Source organism: Nilaparvata lugens, chromosome 2 (genome assembly GCF_014356525.2).
Source record: "Nilaparvata lugens isolate BPH chromosome 2, ASM1435652v1, whole genome shotgun sequence".
NCBI classification, from domain to species: domain Eukaryota; kingdom Metazoa; phylum Arthropoda; class Insecta; order Hemiptera; family Delphacidae; genus Nilaparvata; species Nilaparvata lugens.
The window spans coordinates 19,229,836-19,257,495 of record NC_052505.1 but is presented as its reverse complement, the minus strand read 5'-3'; the positions used below and the strand labels follow the sequence as shown (position 1 = coordinate 19,257,495).

Below are 27,660 nucleotides of genomic sequence, written 5' to 3'. Positions count from 1 at the left end.
TTGTTAGACATAGAAATAGGGCTGATATTGACAATTTGTTCACCAGTGATTTGTCGATTTGTCAGAGAGCATCTGTAGGCTATAAAGAGCACTACCACATCAGCAGTGATGCATAAAAATTGGTGTCTGGGCTGGTGACTAAGTGAGACACCAGGCGGCCACCAGAATGTTATGACTGAAAATTTGATATGGATTTAATTCAGTTTAACATAAAATTTCGTTCAACATTAAACTGGCACTGTGCAAACGGAACTTAATGGTAATATAATGTTGATATTATTCCAAATGTTTTGGTAATTTATGATAATGAACACCAAAGACAAAAACGTTGAGTTCAAATAAACTGTAATCCGAGATGAAATAAATGTTAGCCTTTTGAATTAATTGTTCATGTAATATGTAATAAAAATTACATTTTATTCAATCCCGTTCCACTATTTTCTTCGAGTAAGTAGTAAAGCTGTCAAAGTTTCCGACGGCAAAATTTTTCGGCCACCAGATCTTATAGATGTGCTACTTTTAGAGGGTGCCGAAATTCCGGTGACTCCGCGTCGACACATATCGCTATTAGGTACTCCAATAGTCTCGCTCATCTATGATTCATTTACTCTCTGACGTCTGACAGCTACTGTGGAGTGTGGAAGTAGAAACTGAAAACTTTATTGACATTTTTCCATCAACAATCTACGTGAATCGTTAATTATAAGACTATAATATTGAAATAAATAGATTTGCCTTCTCCTCATTTATTGTTATTGTAGGAAAAGAAACATCGTACAAAACTAATAGAAATATTATGTGTTAAAATATCATTAATAAGGTAGGAGACAACTTACTATTTTTAAATTACAATACTTATAGTAAGTTAACTTACTACGGTCACATTATTTCATTTTTGAATAAAATCTAGTTTAATTTAGATAATTGTACTTCCTACAGAAGTTAATCCTAAAGTATTTGTTTTTTTCGGTGCTTATTAGATTATTGATTTAGAACAATAAATGTGTACAGAAATCTATTGAATCCCAACTTACATGGCCTTAGATAGTACTTTTTGTGTGGCTCTGCGGCTCAACTATCACTTTCAGTTTCACTACATCTTAAAATTCTTCCAAGAGGTCGTCCTCTTTTAGAGAATAGAGGGGGAAGTTGAGTAGTTTCCCCAGAGAAGAAGCCGACGGAAACCCCCAGCAATCTCCAACTCACCAACGCTCTGTGGTATTTCGTTCAAAAATTGCTTCAGAGTCCTCATGGGGTAGCAATCATAGGACCTTGACAGTCTGGCGTGGGGCAGATTCAATTCAATTCAATTCAATTTACTAATGTCAACAAAAAATTAATATACAATTCATACTTACAAACATAAAATACAAATTCTTTATAAAATAATGAATATTTACATAAAATATCATATTCTAAATAATATTGTTGCATCCCTCTTTAAGCAAAGCTTGTGATGAGGGATGGTGTATCTCTAGAATGTTGGATAGCATAAGATACTAATATACATCGTAATATTAATAACATAATTAGATTTTATAATTTTACATTACAATATCAAGAAAAAAGAAAATTCCATTCTCTTATGCTATTTTCATACAAATGTTGCTCTTGTAATCAGTATAGGCCTAATTGAGATTCAACTATATGTTCTACATAAAAGATAAAGATCACCAATATTTAAAAATAAAACAACAAATTCTGTTCTGCTCTGTTATACTAAGTAAGATATGTATTTTAAGAATAGAATTGAGATTTACAAACAGATTTGAGAAGTAAATCAAAATTAGTCTTCATTTTGTCTCCCTAATAAGTAGTGTCGAAGATACTGTCTAAAAGTTTTGAAAGTGAAAGAATAATACCAAATTGGTATACATTGGGATGCTCCAGAAACTTCAAGCAACAGACGGTTTAAAAGTCTAGGACCATAATACGCTGCATGAGCACTGGCAGCCGCTGTTCTACAAGGTGGTTCTAGCAAAAATCTCTCAGATTGTCTACGAGTAACATAGCCGTCATGAGGGGCTATAGGGAATCTATTGGGCCACGAATAGACAAAACTAGCTAGGTCAAGATCATACAAGTGCTCAATACTGAGAACATTAAATTCTTTATACAGCAAATTTGTTGGATATCTAACCGGTTTTTTCAAGCATATTTTAATAATTTTCTTATACAGTACTATAAGAAGCTTAAGAACGGTAACACCACAACCACCCCAGCCAATTATACCATATTGCACAACTGACTGCACAAGCGCAAAGAAAACCATTTTAATTTGCTCAACTATAAAAATATTTCTCAGTTGAACAAACTTATACAGCGTCTTCCTCAACCTAGAACATAAATATGAAATATGGTCTCTCCATTTCAAATGCTTATCAATGATTATTCCCAAGTATTTGGTGCTGTTCTTAAATATTATTATAGGACATAGACAATTATTATCATCGCATCCAGTTTCATGAAAAGCCAAACTCCCCTGGTTATCTGGCTGACCTGCTGAGGTCAAAGAAAATGACACTGCAGTAGTTTTTGCTATATTTTAACTAACTATATTTAAACTAAGATCATTATCACTATAGTGAGGTCCAGGTTATAATGGCAGTTTTTGAGTAGCAATGCTATTGCTATTATTGTCTATGATTCAACAAAGCAAATAGCTCTATATGTTTCTCCCTTTGCTCTGTTGCTAGATCGTCTTTTAACAATGTAGAATTAATAATTAACAAAAAAAATTCATCTTAATTATCTAAATTCATTAAATAATTTAAGTTATTGCTTAATAGAATATAATTGATTATTTTAAACGAGAATGAACAGTTAATATTGCATCAATAAACCTGTTTCTTCTACCGTCTATAGAAGGCATTGATAAGACAGAGGTTCGGGAACGTTTTTCTCTCCTATATTTCTCCACAGCCATTTGAACTTTACTATAGTTTTGTGTAAATTATGTGTGTGTGTGCACCTGGCCTCTCTCCTGGAAACTGTGAACCTCACTTTGTTATGAGGTGTGAACCTCACACCAGCTATGACCTTCCACACCAAGGTCATTGAAGTAGATAAGTAAGAGCAAGGGTCCAAGAATCGATCCGTGCGGTACTCCGTTGATTAGGTACGTCCCTATAGTGAGGTCCACATTATAATGACAGTATTTGATCAACTTTGGTTTTGCTATCCTTGTCTATCATTTGACAAATCCGGTGGTACTATCCTTTTCTAGGTCCACAACGATGTCAATTATGTTTTTGACAGTGTAGAAATATAATCAATGCAGAGAATCGGCATCGCTATTCTTCTATCTTTATCCACTGCCATTATAACGTGGACCTCACTATAGCCTGTGAGTCTGCACCATGATGTAACTTGACTTCTGTTGAAAAGGTAATCAGGTAATCCTTCATAGTCCTCAAGGGCATTCCACCAATGTCATATCTCTCCATCTCTTCCAGCAATATGTTGCGGGAGACGTAATAGTCTTCAATTAGACCATAGAGAAACAATAGCATATTGTTTACGCTATTGTTTATCTATGATTAGACTAACCTAACTTCATTAATAACTAATACACTATAGTGAGGTCCACGTTATAATGGCAGTGGAGAAATATAGGAGAAAAACGTTGCCGATCCTCTGTCTTGTGAATGCCTTCTATAGACGGTAGCTGATTTAGGTTTATTGATGTAATATTAACGGTTCATTCTCGTTTGAATTAATTATATTTTATCGAGCAAGAAATTATATTCAATAATTTCATAATGAATTTTCATAATTACAATAATAACTGAAATATACAGTAGATCCATAATAAACGAAATTAAATACACCATTTCGATTGAATAAATAGAATTGGCACAGCTAGCAAAGCGAACTTGTGCGCTAGCTGTGAGTTCATTTTCAATTAAAATTAAATATTTTGTTAATCTTTTGTTGTATTTTGTACAACATCCAATTTTTCAAGTCTTATGTACTCTGTTTATTGTCAAAACATATTAATTAATTGTATAATTTTTTCCATCTTCTTGGATTATTTTACGCCTATGAACATTTGGATGATTACCATTATAAAGCCCAATAAGGTACATCAAGCAAAGCCATAAATTCTGTGTTATTGGTTCGTTTACAGTCCCCGTATACAGTCTTTCCCTATCTTATGCACAGTGCGACTTATGCACTGTCGCGACTAAATGGCACCTAAAGACTGAACCATTGCTCGGTTGATACTGCAACTCAGTGGAGTGATGGGGGAATGCATAGGTGAATCATTCACTGACACCACCCCATTCAATAGTTTTGCGCAGCAAAAAAACTGACACTGTTGTACTTTTTACAACAGCGCGACTGCCGGAAGGTTAATTATTAACTCTACATTGTTAAAAGACGATCTGGAACAGAGCAAAGCTAGAAAGAGACAGTGCTATCCGCTTTGTTGAATGATAGACAAGGATAGCAATACCATTGCCATTCAAACACTGCCATTATAACGTGGACCTCACTATAATCATACATCTTCAATATCCTACTGTTAACCTAGCGGCGATTCGCGTAGAACTGTGAGTTAGTAGGTCTTGTTATCAGTTTCACAAAATACGGTTTATATTCAAATTGATGGTTTAACATTCATATGTGTTGTTGATTTTGTTGTTGTTTAATTTTGCAGGATGTAAGGCAATCTTATGGCTAGTAGTAGAAGAGGAAGCTCTAGGATACGGTCACCTCTACTAGGGCACACGTGGCAGCATGTATCGACTCCAGTGCTTGTTGACACATCCTTCCCTGCATCTAAACTGCCCACCTCTCCTCTGGTATACAATACCACAGAACCCTTGTAAGTCATCTATTGCTAGACCAAACTATTTATTGTTCCCTAAGTTTGAATTTTCGATAGATAGAAGTCTGATAAATAGATAGATAGAGATAGAAATAGAAATAAATATACGGGAGTTTCAAAAAGAACGACCCAAATTTAACAGTTATTTTTATTTTTTTAAATGGTTCACACAAATCAATTCTACATCAGATTACTCACAGGAGTATCAAGTTTATGATGATGAAAAGTGTAATATTATAAGTGTACTTTGTGCCCTCCTTTAGATGCTCGGACGACATCTAGACGGTAGCCAAATTCATTCGCAAGATGTCTTCTCGGACTGTAGGTTTTGCATCAGCTATCCTGTTTTCTAGCTCCTTATGGAGAGAAGGCCTGTCTGGAACAGGCCTCTGCACAATCGCCAAAGTTGTTGCTCACAGCCCTGTGCTTGAGATGACGTCAGATTTCATGAGCACGGAGTTGGTTTTTACTAAACCTATCTCTGTTAAATTCTGCTCTAGAGAGGAGTGGCGTGCATATTAGAAAACAAATCTGGGAAGAGCCATAGAAGCACGTTGAGACTTTTTCTGTAGTTGAGAAGTTGATATTGTGGTAATTATTCATATTGAATGAAAAAGACTGAGAAATTGTGAAAAACCACTGATTTATTGATAATTAGAAAGACCGGTTTCGGTTATTACACCATTGTCAATCTCTGTGAAACTTATCAGTAATGGTGTAATAACCGAAACCGGTCTTTCTAATTATCAATAAATCAGTGGTTTTTGACAATTTCTCAGTCTTTTTCATTCAACTTGCTTGTCGCTGCTCATTGTGAACACCACTAGCAATTTCACGCTCCACTGTTTTTCCACCTTTCATTTTCATTATCAATCACTTGCAAGCATCTGGCTCGTTAATATCAATTTATTTTTAAGCATTTTAACATCAAGAAAGAACTACTGTCACCAGAAAAATTTCCTCCCTATTACTACACTATAACTACTATCCCTATAACTACACTATTTAAATTTAGTTTCTTAAGAGGTTGAAATGATAAATTTGACCTTTGTTATAGAAGTGACAGTCTGTGGTCGGGAGAATGGAAACTATTTGCTGACACAAATTCGTCAGACTGGCCTAGCCAAAGTGTTGCTAGCTCTACGTCGTGGTCAGATGTAAGTAAAAAATTGTATTCTATGAAACAATTATTTCATACATAACCTTGATATTAGAGTAAGTTCCTACAGTCTAATGGTGACCCACATCAGCTCGAAACGATGGTCACTACCAATAGTAAGTGCTCGACTGAGTAATTGTCAATATTGTAGAACCGTTCCATAATTGAATAAAAACACACATATGTTGTCAAATTCTACACAGTTTTATTCGGTACACGACCATGGTTTTGTGACCAAGAATTTGACAACATATGTGTGTTTTTATTCAATAATAGTAAGTGCATTGTCACTTCATAAGTGTTTTTAAAATTCAAGTTTTATTCAATGTTTACAGAGATCAACATTTTGCAGAGACTACTTAGAGTAGAAGAGCTCCATTTCATATCCATCCAATAATTGTTCACTCATTCACTTCAAAGTTATTCTTTTTCTAAAGGTGAGCGTGCACTAGGTCGGTGGAGCGGCGCGCAGGAGAGCGGAAAATGGAAGGTCCGTGCACTGCGAGCGCGGCGCTGAGCCGTTTTGGACTAGTTGTTCGTGACGTAGACTTGCCAATTTTGCGATTTGAATTAAGACATAGTTGATGAAGTATGAGTTCTAATTGAAGTCAGTTCTAATTTGAGGTTGTGATAAAGTGGCAGACGTGAGTGATGAATGACTCAGATGAAGAGATGTTATTTTTGGCAGTTGTGGATGAAGCAGAGAAAGACGAACTATCAATGAAAAAAGAGAAAATGTTGGTACATCCCATTAACTTACCGTAATCGTAGGTAATTGATTAGAATGTGAACGGGAAGACGACAGAACAGCAGGCTGTTTACTAAAGCAGAGCCGACAACAGCCGAGCCCTCACGAAGTTACCCGAGCGCGAAAAATTTCCGACCTGACCTCCGTGCACTAGAAGCGCGGCGCGACGCGGATTTCAAAAAGTCTCTGGACTTTTCGGGGTCGGAACTGTGTCGCGCTTCGCTCCCAGTGCACGGAGGTCAGGTCGAAAATTATTCGCGTTTCCGCGTCGCGCCGCGATCCAGACCTAGATAGTGCATGAAGGTACATTTGATCACATGTATTTTATTCCAGGTCGGAAATTCTCCCCGTCGCGCCGCTCCACTGACCTAGTGCACGCTCTACTTTGAAATATTCTTTAAAAGAGAATCAAATATTTTCTTGAAATGAATAACTATGGAATTTCTAAAAAGCTTATGAATGAGAATTATAAGTTGCTATTAATGGTTCAATTAATTTAGGGTGTAATCACATTGAATGCGTGATGTGCAAGTGCATGTCGAATCATGAATGAACCGAAAAAACAAAATCTGGAAAGTGCCATTGTTTTTTCATTAGTTTTTTTCTTTTTTCAGTGGACTCGCTTACCTTAATTTTTTGAGTACATATTCCTCTGTTTTCTTCCTTCCCCCCATTTCTCCCTTCCCTTCTTTACGTTCCTTGCCCTATTACTATAGGTAAGGAGAGTATTGCTTTCCGAAAAAAATTAAGGTACCCCAATTTCTATACGTTTCAAGGTCCCCTGAGTCTAAAAAAGTGATTTTTGGGTATTGGTCTGTGTGTGTGTGTGTGTGTGTGTGTGTGTGTGTGTGGTGTGTGTGTGTGTGTGTGTGTGTGTGAGTGTGTGTGTATGAGTGTATGTGCGTCTGTGTACACGATATCACATCTCCCAATTAACGGAATGACTTGACATTTGGAACTTAAGGTCCTTACACTATGAGTATCCGACACGAACAATTTCAATCAAATGCAATTCAAGATGGCAGCTAAAATGACGAAAATGTTGTCAAAAACAGGGTATTCCGCGATTTTCTCGAAAACGGCTCCAACGATTTTGATCAAATTTATACCTAAAATAGTCATTGATATGCTCTATCAACTGCCATAAGTCTCATATCTGTAAAAATTTCTGGAGCTCCACTTCATCTATGCAAAGTTTGATTTTAGATTCCCAATTATCAGACTTCAGATACAATTTAAACAAAAAAATTCAAGTGGAAAGGATTGAGCATGAAAATCTCTACAATAATGTTAAGTAACATTTTCACATGAAAATGGAAATAAGCTAGAAATTCGAGAAAATGTGTTTATTCAATAATGCAAACTGTTGGCAACTGTTGATTCTATTAAATCATTCACTATGAAGAGATAGCAGACCTCGTGTGTCTCCAGCGTTATAGTCCTGTCACCAGCTAGCTCAGATCTTAGAATAGTAGACTTTAGATGCGCGGAAACACTAGCGTCAGGTGATCAATTTTCATAACGGCAAGGAAAGTTGTGTGAGTGCGCCACACCAGATTTTTCCTCATCACTTCTCTCTTCTCTTCTTTGCCTGCCTATTACATGGGAAACCATAGTTGGCTAGGTATCTTCCTCTCTTTTTTTCTCTTCTCCAACACACCCAACCACAAAGCCCATTGTTTTTTAGATTTGTAACATTTTATTGTATTTTATTTGTTTTGTAATTCTTTGTTATTTTGTTTTGTCTTGTTTTGTGTGTTTTTAATAAATTGAAATTAAATTGAAACACGTTGTGACTTGCATGAAGCTGCTCACACTGTACGCAACTAGCAAGTGCAAGCTTTCAGTGTGAGTGTTTTTTCTATTGCTCTTCCCATATTTTGTCTGTCATGTGCAAGACCAAGTGTGCACTTGCACATATACGCATCAAATGTGATCACACTGTTACTTATTTATCTTCATACTCTGAAACACTAATTTAGAATCTTAAATCAGACTTCATCGTTATAAATTATATATAGTTTGTAATCTTTAGGGCCAAGCCACATGAGGCGTTTTTCAGACGAGTCGCTGTGCAGAAAGTTCGCTGATTGGCTGATTGGATTGGCATTCGGGAACTTACCAATCGGAGAAATTCCTACCCTGCTGACTCGTCTGAAAAATGAGCTTGTGTCACCTGGTCATATGAAACATCTAAATAATAATATTTATTTATCTCATATTGATCAGGATTTGAGAGTTATAAATTTAAACTCATTGAACAGTCATCTGTCATTAACATAAAGATTGTTTGTCTGTTGTTGCATGATATTTACTGTAGCTTCTCTCTGATTTTAATAACAAACGTGTGCTTGTGCGATAGATAGAAAAATATTATCATGTACTCGAGGTGACTTTCATGTTTGGCATTGACTGATAGTTTATTTATACCCCAAAATTATCTTTTTGGGGCAGTGATCGTTTTGATAGGACTGACAGTAAAAGTCCGGCTGTTCTGGTGAAAAGGATAGATATTGCTCTTGTTTTATAATACAGTTTTCCTGTCGCAGTTCGAGCAGTTTAAAGAGAATTTATTATTAAATGAGACAGGATCTGAACCAATTTCACTAGTTCAGTTATTTTAATTTTTAAATGATAATTGACGTTGCGAATAATTATCAGTGATTGCCAAGCAGGAAACCATCTTCGAAAAGGTAGGTGTTTTCTTTAGTTGAATTTTCTTTTATTTATTTATTTTACCACAAAAATTGATTCAATGCAGCAAAACGAGTAGCCTTAATATTCTTTTCTTGTAATCAGTGATTTTGATTGTTAATTCAAAACCGAAATTCTATATGTGAATAATATTATATCGATAATGATTCTACCAATTTTATAGTGACTGTTCACCTTTGATTTTATCTTTACACCCACCCAATCTGTTGGTTATAGTTTCAGTCTTTCTTTATCGTAATTGCATATAGTTTCTTTCCCCACCCCCCGTCACATATTTGGTGGAGGCTTCTCCCCACAGTTACACTTGTAGCTTGGTTTTTACATGCAGCTCATTAGTTTCATCATCAAATTCCAATTGGAGTTATTTACCCGAGCCTGAGGCTTGTACATTGCATATAGTGAGGTCCATTTTATAATGGAAGTGGAGAAATATAGAAGAAATGCCGATCCTCGGTCTTGTCAATGCCTTCTAAAGACGGTAGCTTATACAGATTTATTGATGTAATATTAACTGTTCATTCTCGTTTAGAATAATCAATCATATTTTATTGAGCAATAATTTATATTTTTTAATAATTTCATAATTAATATGAAATATTTTCTTAATTAATTATTAATCCTACATTGTTAAAAGACGATCTGGCAACAGCAAAGCGAGAAAGAGATAGCGCTATTCGCTTTGTTTAATGTTAGACAAGGATATCAATACCATTGCTTATCAAACACTGCTATTATAACGTGGACCTCGCTATAGTTAGTAAGATACAGTAGTTGTTTTCTCATCCTCTATCTATTTATATAAAAGCGAAATGGCACTCACTCACTGACTGACTGACTCACTCACTCACTCACTCACTCACTCGCATAACTAAAAATCTACCGGACCAAAAACGTTTAAATTTGGTAGGTATGTTCAGTTGGCCCTTTAGAGGCGCACTAAGAAATCTTTTGGCAATATTTTAACTCTAAGGGTTGTTTTTAAGGGTTTAAAGTTCGTCTTTTAGCATGTATATTCTTCTTCTCCCAATCTCTTAATTATAATTGGAATTTCCATATCATATGTTACTATAGAACTATAATCTAGATAGAGTACCTCTTCTAAACAGTTGTTAACTGGCAACTAAATTAATAATTTTGTCAGGTTGGCATTAAGTTGAGTTGACTTTGTTAGGTTGGCACCAAGTTGAAGATTTAAATGCATTTATCGGGGAAAAATTTATTGGGCACTGCTACTTCAATCCTGGGAATATTATATTACTAGCCGTCAGGCTCCCTTCGCTCGCCATATCCGTTTAGCAAGACGTTTAGTCTGGACCCCCGACTGGATTCTCCTAACATATGATAAAAATGCTCAAATGAAAAATGCAGGCGAGCGAAGCGAGCCTGCTGTTCTCATTCCTGAACGATCCAGACGGTGGTCCAGGGGGCGGAGCCCCCTAGACGGATACGGCGAGCGAAGCGAGCCTGACGGCTAGTTCTATTATAAAAGAAAGAATTAGCTCATACAAGTAGTGGATACAAAATAAATGTTTGACGTATCATCACGTCTGAATTACGGAACTGATTAACTTGAAATTTTGCATAAATAATCTTGATTTACCGAGTTATAGACCTATATTTTATATTTATGAATCAATCACAGTTAAAATAATCCAAAACATTTTTTTTTTTAAATTGTGATACAAAGATAAAATTCCAATCGAATAGTTACTTATTGTAAATTATAACAGTTATTGATACTTCTAATATCAGTGGGCTGTATCAGCATGGAAATAAAAAAAAAATCTGGTGTGGCGCACTCACACAACTTTCCTTGCCGTTATGAAACTTTATCACCTGACGCTAGTGTACACCTGTATCTCAAGTCTCCTATTCAAACATCTGCCAGCTGGTGACAGGACAATAACGCTGGAGACACAAAGTCTGCTATCTCTTCATAGTGAATGATTTAATAGAATCAACAGTTTGCATTATTGAATAAACACATTTTCTCGAATTTCGAGCTTATTTCCAATTTTAGGTGAAAATGTCACTGAACATTAATTGTAGAGATTTTTATGCTCAATCTTTTCCACTTGAATGTTTTTGTTTAAATTGTATCTGAAGCCTGATAATTGGGAATCTAAATTCACACTTTGCATTGATGGGGCGGAGCTCCTGAAATTTTTACAGATATGGGACTTGTGGCAGTTGATAGAACTTATCAATGACTATTTTAGGCATAAATTTGATCGAAATCGTTGGAGCCGTTTTCGAGAAAATCGCGAAAAACCCTGTTTTTGACAATATTTTTGCTATTTTAGCCGCCATCTTGAATTGAATTTGTTCGAAATTGTTCGTGTCGGATCCTTATAGGGGAAGGACTTTAAGTTCCAAATTTCAAGTCATTCCGTTAATTGGGAGATGACATATCGTGTACACAGACGCACATACACTCATACACACACACACACACCACACACACACACACATACACACACACACACACACACACACACACACACACACACACACACACACACACACACACATACAGACCAATACCCAAAAACCACTTTTTTGGACTCATGGGGACTTTGAAACGTATAGAAATTTAGAAATTGGGGTACCTTAATTTTTTTCGGAACGCAATACTTTCCTTACCTATGGTAATAGGGCAAGGAAAGTAAAAATCAATCTATTCGTGATTTCAACAGACACTTGTGGAGCATGAATAACACCTGCTTGTTTCATATAAATCACACTTTATTACTGAATAGAATCTTGTTTTCTTGCTTGTATTAAGACAATCTAAATTTTTTGTGTAAAAATTTTGAGCATTTCAATTTGTTGACCAATAATTTTTGGGATTGATAATTTATTTGTTGTTTGTTGTTAGGAACTTGAATCAGAGTCAACGCGCAAATTGAGTGAGCAGTTCGATCAGCTAGAGTGCTCTCTGTACGGTGACAGCAATGATCTCGGCCTCTCTAACAGCAGTCTGGCCTCTGAGTGCCAACAATGGAAGCAAAGCTTTCCTCATCTAAGGTCAGAGCAGGCATCATCAACAAATAATTCATAATTGGAAGAATAAGACCATAGAGAAACAATAGCGTAAGTAGATATCTCATGGTATAGGGCGCTTATGTAGCAACTTTTACTGTTATCTCAAGCCGATAGTTCACGTAGGTCTTTCCCTATGCAGCTGTGTGACGCTGGTAGTCTCTCAAATTGTGCCGTTCATACACTCTTACCCCAACAAAACAGTAAAAACTGACAATAATCGACAGTAATCGGCTTGGGATAACAGAAAAAGTTGCGACATAAATTCCCTATACCATGGGATATCTACTTACGCTATTGTTTCTCTATGATAAGACGTCACAAGTGGTCTTGACACCATCAACGTCTTATCCTTTCAATTATGGAGAAATACAGCAACATCTCATAACATACAATCAAATAGAAAAAACAAATATTTTATTAGGAAAATAGTCCATGCAATGAATGCTCAAAAAAGGGTATAGAAGGAAATGTTTGGAAGACAATTTTTGACTTCGCAGTTCTGTTAAGGGGAGTAAGGAGGTAAACATATCAAAAGTCCCCACCCCTACACCCTGTTCTAAGGGGGTGGGGGTGGTTTAAAGGTACCATTTTTTGGTTTCTCGCATAAAACTCAAAAACTATGAATCTTAAGGACTTGACTGTCATATAACAAATTGTAGCTCACATAAATTCCTACAATATTCATTCTACAACTTTGTTTATATCTCTTCTTAGTCCAGTCCGATCACGAGATTTGGCAGAAATAGCTGAAAACTGGAAAATGAGCCGAAAATACGAGGTTTTTGGGCCACCCTGTATCTAGCACAAGAAAATTTTGCATGAAGAAATTGGTTCTGGACTTCTCTTATGTACCCAAATAATAAATAAAGAAATCAGAACTACAATATAAATTGCAAGCACACCCCCTTTTTTATGTCTATATTGACTGGACTATCTAGTTTTCGATATATCCGCTCTTGAAGGTGTGACATTTTTGAAAAAAAAACACGTTTGCCACCAATTTTTGTCCATGTTTGCTCTTATAACTTTTAAAAAATCGACGGGAAAAATCCATGCTGATCATGAGCTTATAAGGCATCCAATTCTCTTTAATTTGATGTATAATTTCACTCAGTTACGAATTTCCCTACACCTTTTGCAACAGCTTTTGTGTTGAGTGTGAAATCTCCATTTTTGCGGAAAATGTAGAAACCAAAAAATGGTACCTTTAAACCACCCCCACTCCCTTAGAACAGGGGCTAGGAAAGGTTATAGAGGGAAAAGTTGAGAAGACAATTTTTGACCCCGCAGTTCTGTTTAGGGTAGTAATAAGGTAAACTTCAAAAGTCCCCACCCTTAGAACAGGGGCTAGGGGTGGGGACTTTTGATATGTTTATCTCATTACTACCTTAAGAAGAACTGCTGGGTCAAAAATTGTCTTCTGAACTTTTCCCTCTATAACCTTTCCTTGATTGGACTAAAAATGATGATTCATATAAAAATTGAATTGACAAGAAAAGCCGAGAAAACTATTTAGTAAAATCTTTTTATTTCTGCAAACCAATCTAGAGAGCTTTTATCATTAATTTTATACTCTTTTCATAAGATTAGGTAGGCATTCTCACGGTTACATTGTACTTCAATAGTCTGTCATAAGAGATATTGTATTTTTTGCTATCAGCTGCATATTTAAAATTGAATGTATTACCTATTGAAAGGGTTCGTGATCAAAGTATCAGAAAAATGTATTGTTTCATACACTGGTCATAATATTTGGTAGTAGTTGAAAGCATTCCATGCATTCTCACCCTTACAGTGTCCTTCAATAGTCTGTGATAAGAGATATTGCATTTTTTTGCAATCAGCTGCACGTCTGAAATTCAGTGTATTACCTATTGTAAGGGTTAGTGACCAAAGTATCTGGAAAATCAATTGTTTCGTACCCTAGACATAATGTTAGGTAGTGGTTGAAGGGATTCTACCCACACTCACTGTTACAGTGTCCTAAAATGGTTTGTGATTAGGGATATTGCATTTATTGTATGTGACAGTCTCACTCAAATTCAATGTGTTACTTATTGGATGGCTTCACCAACAAAGTAGTTGGAATATGTATTGTTTTATACTCTTGTCATCATATTTGGTAGTAGTTGAAGGCATTCCACTCATTCGCACTGTTACAGTGTCCTTAAATGGTTTGTGATTTGGGATATTGCATTTATTGTATGTGACTGCCCCATTCAAATTCAATGTGTTACTGATTGGATGGCTTCATCAACATAGTAGTTGGAATATGTATTGTTTTATACTCTTGTCATCATATTTGGTAGTAGTTGAAGGCATTCCACTCATTAGTGCTGTTACAGTGTCCTTAAATGGTTTGTGATTAGGCATATTGCATTTATTGTATGTGACTGCCCCATTCAAATTCAATGTGTTTAACTTGATTTTAAAAAATACTTTTGAAGTGAAAATGCACTTACTTTTGTAGTGACGATCGTTTCGACCTGTTGTTGGTCATCATCAGACTGTGGGAATTTATTCAGATGACAAGGCTATGTGTGGTAAGGGATGAAGGTGGTGGATTAGGTTGTGGTGGGGGTTGGGTTTGTGGATACTTAGGTAGTTGGCAATTTTGAACTGTGGATTATTTTGTCAAAGAGTGTGTGGGAAGAGAAATTTATTTGATCATTCAGGAGACTGTTGGGAAACTGTTTTGTGTGGTTGTAAATTTCGTATTGTTCCATTACATTGTGTTTTCTGCTTTTTTGTGAGATATGGAGAATTTCAAGATTGGTTGCAATGTCGGTGTATGTGTGGTCTTTTGATATAATATGGTCAACAAAGTTTGAGTGGCTATGTGGTTTATTAATGGCTCTGATGTGCTCTTTGTATCTTGTCTGAAAGTCACGTCCAGTCTGTCCGATATACAGTTTACTACAATCATTACATTTCAATTTGTAGATGCCTGGTTGCTCAAATTTCTGTTTGTTTGTTAATTTTGAAAATGTTTCCTCAGTGAATTTGTGTTTTCAAAGGCATTTGTGTATTTGAGTTTCTCAAAAGATGATGCTACTTTCTGTGATTTTTTCTTTGTAGTATGTGAGTGTGATGAATTTTTGGTCATTTTCCATATTATTTTTGGTTGATGATTTGTTCTTATTTTGTGGAGCAGGTTGTCGACTAGAGTGGATGAGTATCCATTTTGTTGGGCAATGAATTTGATAGTGTTGAGCCATTAATAAACCACATAGCCATTCAAACTTTGCTGACCATATTATATCAACAGACCACACATACACCGACATCGCCACCAATCTTGAAATTCTCCATATCTCACAAAAAAGCAGAAAACTCAATGTATTGGTTTATACTCTTGTCGTTATAATACCGGGTGATTCAAAAAGAACTTTACAACTTTGAAATTTCATATAAATCTCATTAAACATGCTACAGAGCTGGTTTCGGTGTCGTTCTAAAGGAAAAACTCCAAGTTTTTCTACCTTAAACTGAAGATCTTCCATGTGACTTCCGTTGGTTATTCTGCAGACAACCCGTTGATAGTTGATTTCTTCCCAGACTCGAACTAGTATTCCAGATGTAACTTGCTCAACAGCAGCGCAAATCCTTGCTTCAAGTTCAGGTTGAGTTGCTGGCAAAGGAGGTACGTACACCATATCTTTTATGAAACCCCACAAGAAAAAATCCAGCTGTGTTAGGTCTGAGTAAAGAGGAAATCATGCAATGGGGCATTACGGCCAATCCAATCCACTGATTTGGAAAGTGGTCATTAAGAATATCCCGGACGTCAGTCAGATAGTGTAGTCGTGCGCCATCTTGCGTAAAGAAAACATTTCGTTCTTGATCATTCTCATTGATCTGTGGTATCAAAACTTTTTGCAACATATCAAGGTACACTATGCCGTTTTTCAAACCAAAACACACAGCTAGCACGCTCGGGTCCAGTGAAGGCAGCCATCTTTGACGTAACTGCCGCTAGCGCTTGTGCAGCGCGACCAGGCACTAGCAGTCTACGGGAGTCAAAACTTGGAGTGTTTTCCGTTAAAACAAAACCAAAACCAGCTCTGTAGCCTACCTTGTTGACCAAGCGAAGTGAGGTCTACGGTTCAAGTCGACGGTTTGGCATTTCTCTTAATGTTTAAATGTTTATATGTTGCGCATTTACGGTGAAACGCGGTAATAGATTTTCATGAAATTTGACAGGTATGTTCCTTTTTTAATTGCGCGTCGACGTATATACAAGGTTTTTGGAAATTTTGCATTTCAAGGATAATATAAAAGGAAAAAGGAGCCTCCTTCATATGCCAATATTAGAGTAAAAATCATACTATAGAATTATTCATCATAAATCAGCTGACAAGTTATTACACAGATGTGTGGAGAAGCCAGTCTATTGCTGTATTTCTATAAGGTCTATAGTTTCAATCAGGTACTTGTGGATGAGAATACTGCGTGAGGTCTACTGTTCACAGAACTACTAGTTTAATAAGATTTATATGAATTTTCAAAGTTGTAAAGTCCTTTTCGAATCACCCGGTATTTTGTATTTGTTAAAGAGATTCCACCCATTCTCATGGTTACAGTGTCCTTCTTCTATCTGACTAGTACTTATTGCTTCTAAGGAATCATTGCTATCAATCTCAGCTAGCTATTTTTAGCAATTAAATCTTCTAGATAATTGTGTGCTAGATTGTAAACTTGTTTATCCAGTTTGCTTATTGAGTATTGTTTTCTATCTAACATATACTTATCGCTTTTACAGGATCATTGGTACCAATCTCAGGCTTGCTATTCCCAGCATATAGATTCCTAGATAATTGTCTGCTAGATTGTTATCCAGTTTGAGAATTGGGTATCTTCTACTATCTAACTTGTACTTTTTGCTTTAACAGGATCATTGGTTCCAATCTCAGGCTCAACAACTCGGGCGGAAGTTCGACCGAGGTAGATGGAGAAAGTGTTATCATATGTGGAGTTGATGATAACGAAAAATGTAAAGAAAAGTTTGAAGATGGAGTAGAGGAGTTGGGGGAAGATGATAATGAAAAATGTGATGGAGAGGAGGTGTTCGCATGTCATGGTTCTATCGAACCAGCTGTCAGTTGTCATGATAGTAGATTAGTAGCAGTGGACGATTTGCCCGAGTTCAAGTTGCAGGTGAAGAAGGCTGTCTCTGAGAAGATATTCTCTGTAATTTGGCCAGATGTTGTGAAAAAAGTAGAGCCAGTTTTCAAGAAGCTGTTGGAACGAAATCAGGTGACGATAAAGACGCCGCAGGTTCCGGCGCTGACTATTTCAACACAGGCGGACAGTAGCGCATGCTCGAGCTGGGATGCGGGGTTCGAGACTAGTTCAGAGCACCTCTCGGTGCGGGTGCCGTCGGCCCGTAGGCCGCGTATGAGCACCATCTCGCACATCACCGCTAACTTACTGGACGACGTGCACCTTCACCGCGGCATGTCGGCTCGGCAGTCGGCCGTCAAACTTGTGTTTCCTGCGGCTGCTGAGAAGCTGTTGTCGCCGATTGGTCAGCCGAGACGGGTGTCGGCCAAGACCGGGAGGCGGCTGCCTCTCCATCACCACCAGGATGAGCCAAACAGGGCTCGATTCTGCGCCCGAACTGATACCAGGTAACTATCCATCATTCATTGCCATATACTCACCTGCGTTTATCTCATTCTTATTCCCTTCTTGTTAATACAGGTGATATTGTAGGTGAATGACACTAGTAAGATCCATGGTTTTGTCACAAAGTGTATTTGCGACGGTAGGAGAGATGTCCTATGGATAAGGAGTTGAGTATTTTAGTATTTTTCCCTATATTGAGGTTCACGTTATAATGGCAGTGAAGAAAGATAGCAGAACAACGTTGCCAAGTGTCTCTTAAATTGACTCCATTTTGCCACTGATTGTACACAGCTGTTACTCAATTCATCCCATTAAATTTGATCTAATATTAGTTTTCATTTTCTTTATAAAATAATCAATTCCATGTCAAATTAATTAAATTCATGAATAAAATATTATTTTTTTCTTAATTTGATTAAAACTTTGCTTTCATAAACTGATATCAGATTTTCATTTTCATACAAACCTGAAATGGCGGCTTATTTAAAAAGCTGTGTTACACCAATCTGAACTTCAAACAGAGTGTGATAGGGAAAGAGAGCTTACACAGTGAAAGTAATGATAACGGGAGGCGAGTGATAGATCTTGCTGTAAGAAAGGATATGATTATAAGTAGCACCCAGAAACAGCGAAAAAACATCAAAAAAGCTACCTGGTGTTCACCGGACGGGGTCACATCAAATCAAATAGATCATATTTTGATCGATAAAAGACACTGTACTGATATAACAAATGTGGAAAGCTGTAGAGGGGCTGATATAAACTCAGACCACTATATGGTCAGGATTGGTTGTAGACAGCGTATCGCAGTGACAAACAATAAGAGAGCAAAAACGCAAGCTCGTTTTGATGTGGCAAAACTGAAAGAAGAGGCGGTGTCACACAGATATGAGGAATGCTTGAAGAACTATCTGGAACAGAAAGAGGATGCATGGAACACTGAGGGAGTAGAAGGGAAATGGAGTATTCTGAAGGAAAGTGTGATTGGAGCTGCAAGGGAAGTTGTTGGCTCTAGAAAGAAGGAAATTCAGGCTCGCTGGTTTGATGAAGAATGCATAACTGCAATTGAAAGACGAAATAGGGCCAGAATGAAAATGATCCAGAGAAAAACACGGGGAACTGTGGAAGATTATAGATCAGAAAGGAGGATAGCGGATAAGTTATGTAGAAGAAAGAAAAGAGCACATGAGAAGCAGCAGTTGGAGAGTATAGAAGAGCATTATGGCAGAGGAGAGATGAGAAAGTTTTACAAAAAAATAAGAGAAGATAAGAAGGGGTTTCAACCCAGGGCAGTGTACTGCAAGGATAAATTAGGAAATATGATAGGAGATGAACAAGGAATAAAGAGGAGATGGAAAGAACACTTTGATGAAGTCTTGAACCATGGCCAACAAGAAACTGAAACTGCTTATGATGATGTGAGAACGGTACAAGAGGAAGTGGGTAGACCGATGCTTAATGAGGTGAAAGAGGCTATCAAAGATCTTGCAAACAATAAGGCCCCTGGGTTAGATCTAATATCGGCAGAACTTGTTAAAAAAGGAGGGGACATGTTTGTACAGAGGATGCATGCTCTAATCAATGAAATATGGTTAGAAGAAAAAATGCCAGAAGAATGGAGCATTGGTATAATTTGTCCAGTTCATAAAAAGGGGGACAAAATGGAGTGCCGAAACTACAGAGGAATCACCCTACTGAGTATTCTGTACAAAGTCTTTGCCAAAATTCTAGCAAAAAGGATGACGCCATTGATAGAATGTAATATTGGAGAGTATCAATGTGGTTACCGGCCAGGAAGATCAACAGTCGACCATATCTTCACAATCAGGCAAATTCTGGAAAAATGCTATGAGTTTGATGTCAACGTGCAACAGATATATATTGATTTCCAACAGGCATATGACACTATCAGTAGGGTGAAAGTGTATGAGGCACTTAGAGAGTTAAATGTCCCCACAAAGCTGATCCGTCTCATAAGTATGACGATGAAAGGAAGCAGAGCTGTGGTCAAGATTGATGGAAGTGTTACAGATGATTTTGAGGTAAGAAGGGGACTGAGGCAAGGAGATGTGCTGTCAACCATGTTATTCAATGCAGTGCTGGAAAATATTATCAGAAAGGTAACCACCAACAACCCCGGGGGCACACTCTTCAACCGGATGTGCCAAATAATGGCTTATGCAGATGACGTGACCATACTAACAAGAAACAGGAGGGAACTGACAGAGATCTATGAAAAGCTGGAACATGAGGCAAGAGAAGTAGGCCTGGAAATTAATATGCAGAAAACTAAAGTGATGGTTATGTCCAGGAGGCCAGTGAATGATGGAACACAGATACAGTTATCAGGTAGAACCTTTGAGAAAGTGAAATCATTCAAGTATTTGGGCACCCTAATAACGGAAAAGAATAATGTAGCAGAAGAAGTGGATGCCAGGATAATGTCCGGAAATAGGGTGTATTTCGCCCTGCAGAATATCCTGAAGTCCAAAAATGTGTCAAAAAAAGGCAAAATAAAAATTTACACAACAGTTTTAAGACCAATAGTGACATATGGGGCCGAAGCTTGGACATTGACTACACGAGAAGAAGGTCTGCTTCAGAGATGGGAAAGAAAGATTTTAAGAAGAATTTTTGGAGCAACCAAGGAAAATGAAATATGGAGGATGAGAACAAACGAGGAACTAGGAAGATTGTTCGAAGAGACCAGTATTTTATCTGTTGTGAAAAGTATGAGGCTGAGATGGGCTGGTCATGTGTGCAGAATGCCGGAAGGGAGGGTGCCAAGAATGGTGCTGGAAGGCAAACCCGGAGGAAGAAGATTACAAGGAAGACCAAGAAAGCGGTGGGTTGACGATGTGGAAGAGGATTTGCGCAGACTGGGTGTAAGAAGATGGAGAAGAACAGCAGAATGTCGAGAGGGGTGGAAGGATGTGGTTGTGAAGGCTAAGGCTCTACATGGGCTGTAGTGCCAATAATGATGATGATGATGATGAACTTCAAACAACAGAAATTAAGTTATTCGGTTGGTATTCTATTCCAATATTTCATTTACTCAAAAGTACATTTTTGAATCAATTATACGACTTCTGTACTGTAGTAGTTTGGTAGAATGAAGAAAAAAATGGCGGTTGAGGATTTTTTGTTTACATTTGTACAGTTGCTATCAAAAGTGAAAATAAAATATTAGCTAACTATTAACTATTGAAAATAAATATAAAGCTACAGAGAGATAGCGTGATAGCGCTATCTGCTTTGTTGCATGATAGACAAGGATAGCAACACTAGTATCCGCGACCTCACGACTGTGAGACTGAGTCGAGCGTCGACAAGACATGTTGGTCGAGCTTCAACTTGAGTTGCATAGTATCATGCATTTTTAATGAAAGTGAGGTTATTTTTTATGAAAGTGATGTTTCATCATTTTAGATAAGACGATAATACGAATTAGATAAGACAATATTTATTTATTTATTGATATACATATACATAAAGGCTCACAGACAATACAATGAAGAGCCTTTTTTACCCAATAATATATTCACAAATAATATATTTTAATATTTATGATAAAATTTGTTACTTGTGCAGAAGTGACGAATTGAATCTCATATTTTCAATAATGTGAGGTTAGAAATGGAGTGGCATGGAACTGAAGTATGAAGTAGTGACAATGAGCAAGGAAGTCGTAAGATCGAGTGACTGGAGTATCCTCGACTGGCGTCGTACGATCTTGAGGTAGTGTGAGTTGAGCCAAAGAGTGTAAGAACGGCACAGTATGAGAGACTACCAGCGTCACATGAAAAACAACTACTAGACTGATCGGCTTAGTTAACAGTAAAATTTGGAACATAAACGCCCTGTGCCATGGGATATCTTCATAAGCTATCTATTATCCATGGTTCTACGTGTATTTCAATTGTAAAACCTAAAATATTGTAAACCAGTGAAATGACATTTTTCAATCTTTTCAAGTATTGGAATTGGTTCAACTCTTTTTCTATTGGAATTTCAGATCAGACGCCATTGTGGGAAGGAAGACCTCTCCATTGAGCAATTGGACTCGCCATGGGGTCCTCCCTCCAATTGCCTTCAAGGAAAACAGTATCAAGGTGAATTTGTGTATTGCTTTATCCCTTCCTTAGTTTCCTTATAATACATTACTGTCTGTAATGTAAAATGATTCAAAATAGTTAGTTATCATACATTGTCAAACTGTTTTTATATGATACTGTTTTTGGTGAGATATAGTGATATTTATCCATAATGAAACAAGGGAATATTGTCTTAAAATTAATGATAGACCATATTCCAGTGTTTCATTACTGTTTCTATATCATGTAGTATTTGTGGTCCAAACATACATTTGAAGTGATTTTTGTCAGTCTAGTCCTGATCATTGTCTACAAATTTCACTCAACTCAATCCCTAAGATTTATTAACAAATTTTTATAGGCTACACAAATATATTCTTTCAAATATTTTTAACTTATTTATTAACAAATTTAATGTTGTCTGTAGTAGTAAGAAAATATTGGGGTCTTCAGGAAGTAATACGTAAACGTAAATACATTTCTTGTTGTGAACTATTTTTCTCGTTCAATAAGAAAAACTTTTGTTAAGTCAAACCAATGTCTTTTATAGCGTTTTAAGTGTATAAAACAGTTCGGTCAATTATGACAGTCGACTACATTAAAAATCCCTAATACACTATAGAACTTAAATTTTAAATTTGCAATATCTATTTGAAAAGTTGAAAATTTTATCTTTATTAATGGCTATGAACTGACTTGTTTATTCTTATATCAGTAAGAAAACACTTCATCTCATATTCTAGACTTCCAGTATCATAATGCTTCTCTTTCATTTCAAACATTTCACTCTTGTCTGGGTTTTCTAGGAAATAAAATATGTGAATCTGACAGTTTCTAAAGCTATCTTATTGTTTACCTTTCATTCTATTGCAGATCTCTAGTGCCTTTGCCAAACGGTCATCGTCAGCATTGCAACAGAATGAACCCAGTGACCTTGACGCCAGACCAAATACTTCATTACCAAATAAGGTAGATATTCCAGTGTAAGACATTCTAAAACTCATTTTTTTAAGAGTCGGGGCATTGTTGGCAATCAAAGCATCTGGTAAAAGAACTAGAACATTATCAATGTGATATACTGTGGTCCATGTTATAATGGCTGTGCATTGGTGTTACTATTATTGTCTATCATTCGACAAAGCAGATAGCACTATCCTTTTCTACCCATGCACCGTTTCCAGATCGTCCTTGTAGAAATATAACAATGTAGAAATATAACAATGTAGAAATATAACAATGTAGAAATATAATTTACTAGTAGTTCTGTGAACAGTAGACCTCACGCAGTATTCTCATCCACAAGTATCTGATTGAAACTATAGACCTTATGGAAATACAGCAATAGACTGGCTTCTCCACACATCTGTGTAATCACTTGTCAGCTGATTTATGATGAATAATTCTATAGTCTGATTTTTACTCTGATATTGGCGTATGAAGGAGGCTCCTTTTTCCTTTTATATTATCCTTGAATTGCAAAATTTCCAAAAACCTTGTATATACGTCGACGCGCAATTAAAAAAGGAACATACCTGTCAAATTTCATGAAAATCTATTACCGCGTTTCGCCGTAAATGCGCAACATATAAACATTCAAACATTTAAACATTAAGAGAAATGCCAAACCGTCGACTTGAATCTTAGACCTCACTTCGCTCGGTCAATTAACAAAATATTTCATCTCAATCGTGAAAATTTATAATTTGTTAATTGAAAAACATATTTTCTTGGCAGATGAAATATTATTGATCATTTTATACAAGAATGAACAGATAATATTACATCAGATATACCGGTATCAGCTATAATATAGAAGGCAGTGGCAAGGCAGAGAATCGGCTACGCTGTTCTTCTATCTTTTTCCACTGCCATTATCATGTAAATCTCCCTGTAGTTCACAATCTTTTGTACTCTATCAGTGCTTCATGATGTTTTAAATAACACATCTCACTAGAAACTGTATCAGGATTTTTTAAATCTAGTTCTTCTATAATTTGATAATTCCTATATTATGTAGTCCTTACATAATCTCTCATGACTCATGAAACTAAGTAGCTGTAAACCGTGAAAACGTTTCATAAAGATTTATTGATGTGGAAAGGAGAAATATCTCTGATTATTAATTATCATAGAAATTACAAATACCCTCTTTGTAATCTTCTTTATGAGCACAACTAGTTTCGAGCACTCATTTTCATGCCATTTTCAAGTGTCAAAAACTATAAAGAGGAACTAGTAATTTCTATAAAAATTAAACAATTCAAGTAGCATTAAAATACTCTGATTATTAATTATTATCCAAAGATGATGCAATTACGTTCTATAAATTTCTTTTTATGATAATGTAAAAAAAAATGTTTGACTTTTTTGGAAAGTGAATGAACTAAAACGTTTCTTGAATAACCAGTTACAGAACATGCATTGCCTGCAACCGCTGGATAAATTGGAAGCCAAAGAGAATCTAGCTGTTCGCATGGAGTTGGCCCACCAGTGGCTACAGAATCAGATCTCGCCCAACAATAATAATAATTATGGTAAGCCATTATTTTAATATTATTTAATGTAATATCCTATTATATTAAGCGATCAATTTCTGTATGTCTGTTTATATTTTTATATCTGGTTATTTATGTTCAACGGATCTCGAAAACGGCTCCAACAATTTCACGAAATTCGGAACATAGTAGGTTCATGATATAAAAATTCGATTGCACTAGGTCTCATCCTTGGGAAAACTCGCTGAACGACATTAAAAGGATAATATTCATCCTTGGCTGAAACAGCTGAGATTATCGTCGTCTGTGGATAGTAAAAAGTGAGCGAGTGATTCTGTGGAAAATCAAAATATCGTATCCCCGAAATTCATAAGCTGATTTATAGCCAGCTGTAAAATATAAACACGATCATTTTGGAGAATTGTGCTTTGTTTATCAGTAAATAAAAATAACGAGCGAAGCTTGGTGCCCCGATATTCGGTTTTAAATAGACAACCTCTTGTTTAATGAAGAACTTATTATTTAAATTTGTCTTAATCCTTGCATAGCTTTGATTGATAATTCTAATTCTTTCATTTGCCATGAAATTAATTACATACAAATTAATAAAATAAATATTCAATTTCAATATGGCAAAGAACAACTTGAGCTGGATAAGTGGCCATTATTTGCACACTTGAAAAATTTTGAGTGCTGGTGAATTTAAGCATAGAGAAAATATACCATAAGAAGATACCCCATGATATTGGTGGTTTATGTTCCAAATCTCAAGCCGATTACTCACTGTCGACTGATGTCTATTATTAATGTTTTGGCCGGGTGAGAGTGTAAGAATGGTACAGAATGAGAAACTGCCAGCGTCACATAGCTTCCCGAAAAATAACTACTGAGGCCCGGTTGCACAAAAGCCGGTTAAATTTTAACCCTGATTAATTTCACGTGAACCAAATCAGAGAAGACCATTTCAAAAAGATGGCTTATCTGATTGGTTCTACTGGAATTAATCAGGATTAAAATTTAACCGGCTTTTGTGCAACCAGCACTAAGTCTATCGGCTTCAGTTAACTGTGAAATTTGGAACATAAACACCCTATACTATGTATCACACGCTGAAAAATTACTCTTTCGTCGAGCTTATGTGAGCCTATACTATTTTTAACAGAAATAAATATTCGAGATATTGTTCATAGAATAATATTTCCGTCCGAAATACATAGAATACATCCATCCCTATACTATGTTATATCCTCTTATGCTATATTTTCTCCACGTGACACTAAATGATTATATGGAAGAACTCTATAATTGTGTAGGAATTCTTTGAAACAAATAATTTAGTTTTCTGAGATCAGAACTCTATACTCTATACATTGAAAATATAGTATTATATATATATATATATATATATATATTATATATATATATATATATTATATATATATATATATATGAAATTCATGGTCAGATTCTCCAGACTTTCAGTAAGTAGAAGACAGTATGAACACAACTCTGCAGTATGCTGATTAATATGATTCCCTTAAACTTATTCACCCATAAAATAAACAAAAAACTTACAAAAGATATTGATGAATGGGTAAAAACTAGAATATTTTTTAAAATAGACTTTTAATCATAAAATTACACATAATAGATTGATTTGGTGAATACCTAAAATAAAATTGTGATTTTGTGAATTTCAACAATTTTCTTTTTTGTGTTTCAGTCAAAAAAAAATCTTGCAATGTTTTGAACTGAACTCATTGCTAGCGATCAGAAACGTGTCTCTGCTAGCAATTATTGCTGGTAAAATGAGTACAACTGGGATTTCAGTTATGTTATATCTAATTTATTTTTATTATTTCTAGAGTAGAGTATATTCTGAATTTCTGTATGATGTACCCAAATTATTATGTGAATTTGTAATTGTATAAATCTTGTATATATGGCAAATAAATTGAATTGAATTGAAAAAGTATGGCTTAAATACTGACACATTGCAGATTCAGTGAATTTTGCCAATTTTCAAAAAATTATTTCCGTTGCAGGTAAGAATCATGTGTCCGTGAACGAAAGCATGAACGGAGGTTGGCGCTCGAAGATAAATGGAATATACTGGAAGTAGGACAAGCTGAAAAATTACGCTTTCGTCGAGCTTATGTGAGCCTATACTATTTTTAACAGAAATAAATATTTAAGATATTGTTCATAGAATACAATACATCCGTCCGTCCTAGTGATATAATGTGATAAATTATCTAGTCAAGTACGTACAAGTCAAATGGGACTTATTTATGTATTGTCATGTTTTGTGTTAATTGATAATTTATCTCAATTTTATGACTTTCAAACTATTTTAATTTTGCAGATTGTAGCCTATCTACAATATTTTATATATTTGTCTATTTTATTAAAATTACGCAAGAATTGCATTCTGCCTGAAACAATACAGTATGGCAAATTTCAATAAATGTTTTGTGTTTATCAATAGACGTATTAATTCTTCAATAACACATTCTATTCAGTTCTTGTTCCGGTAAGACTGCCATTTATAGAAATACTTGTTCCTATGAAACTTGTCTCTGTGACACTAATATCGTTCAAAAACACTACTTGTCTCTGTGAGAACTTGTCTCTGTGATACGGACCCGTTACGTCCTTTTAGCCCAACACAGCCTATCAGCTGACATTCGTTTAACATGCTCTGTCCATTTTTGGTGATACGTTGCAACTCTCTCATTCATGAAGAATCTCTGTGTGTAGGTAGGGAGCTTCCTCCATCTAGTGATCTAGGGTCTCTGAAGCATGATGTTTTGTCAAGCCGTGAATATTACCCCGCAAACCATACCTTGCCTATATGCCGTTTCAAAGTCACGGAGCCAAAGCTACGGGACGCGTACTGTACTATAGCTTTTATGCTTCTATAGGTGCGTACAGATTTACGC

General features: G+C 36.0%; 1 protein-coding gene across 1 annotated transcript; it reads left to right on the top strand.

Moving 5' to 3' along the window:
* The first annotated feature begins 610 nt into the window (after window positions 1–610).
* On the top strand, window positions 611–27,205 carry LOC111052823. Its single transcript, XM_022339621.2, has 9 exons — window positions 611–820; window positions 4,664–4,831; window positions 5,892–5,991; window positions 12,335–12,483; window positions 17,394–18,131; window positions 22,145–22,241; window positions 23,097–23,192; window positions 24,631–24,757; window positions 26,764–27,205. Exons 2-9 carry the CDS (start codon window positions 4,680–4,682, stop codon window positions 26,838–26,840), a joined length of 1,536 nt encoding a protein of 511 aa, XP_022195313.2. The 5' UTR covers window positions 611–820; window positions 4,664–4,679; the 3' UTR covers window positions 26,841–27,205.
* Window positions 27,206–27,660: the final 455 nt, after the last annotated feature.

Coding starts and splice junctions, on each gene's coding strand:
- LOC111052823 (XM_022339621.2), top strand. CDS start 4,680: ATGGCTAGTAGTAGAAGAGGAAGCTCTAGGATACGGTCACCTCTACTA. Junction 22,242..23,096: donor TCAAGGAAAACAGTATCAAG/GTGAATTTGTGT, acceptor ATTCTATTGCAG/ATCTCTAGTGCCTTTGCCAA. Junction 23,193..24,630: donor ATACTTCATTACCAAATAAG/GTAGATATTCCA, acceptor TTGAATAACCAG/TTACAGAACATGCATTGCCT.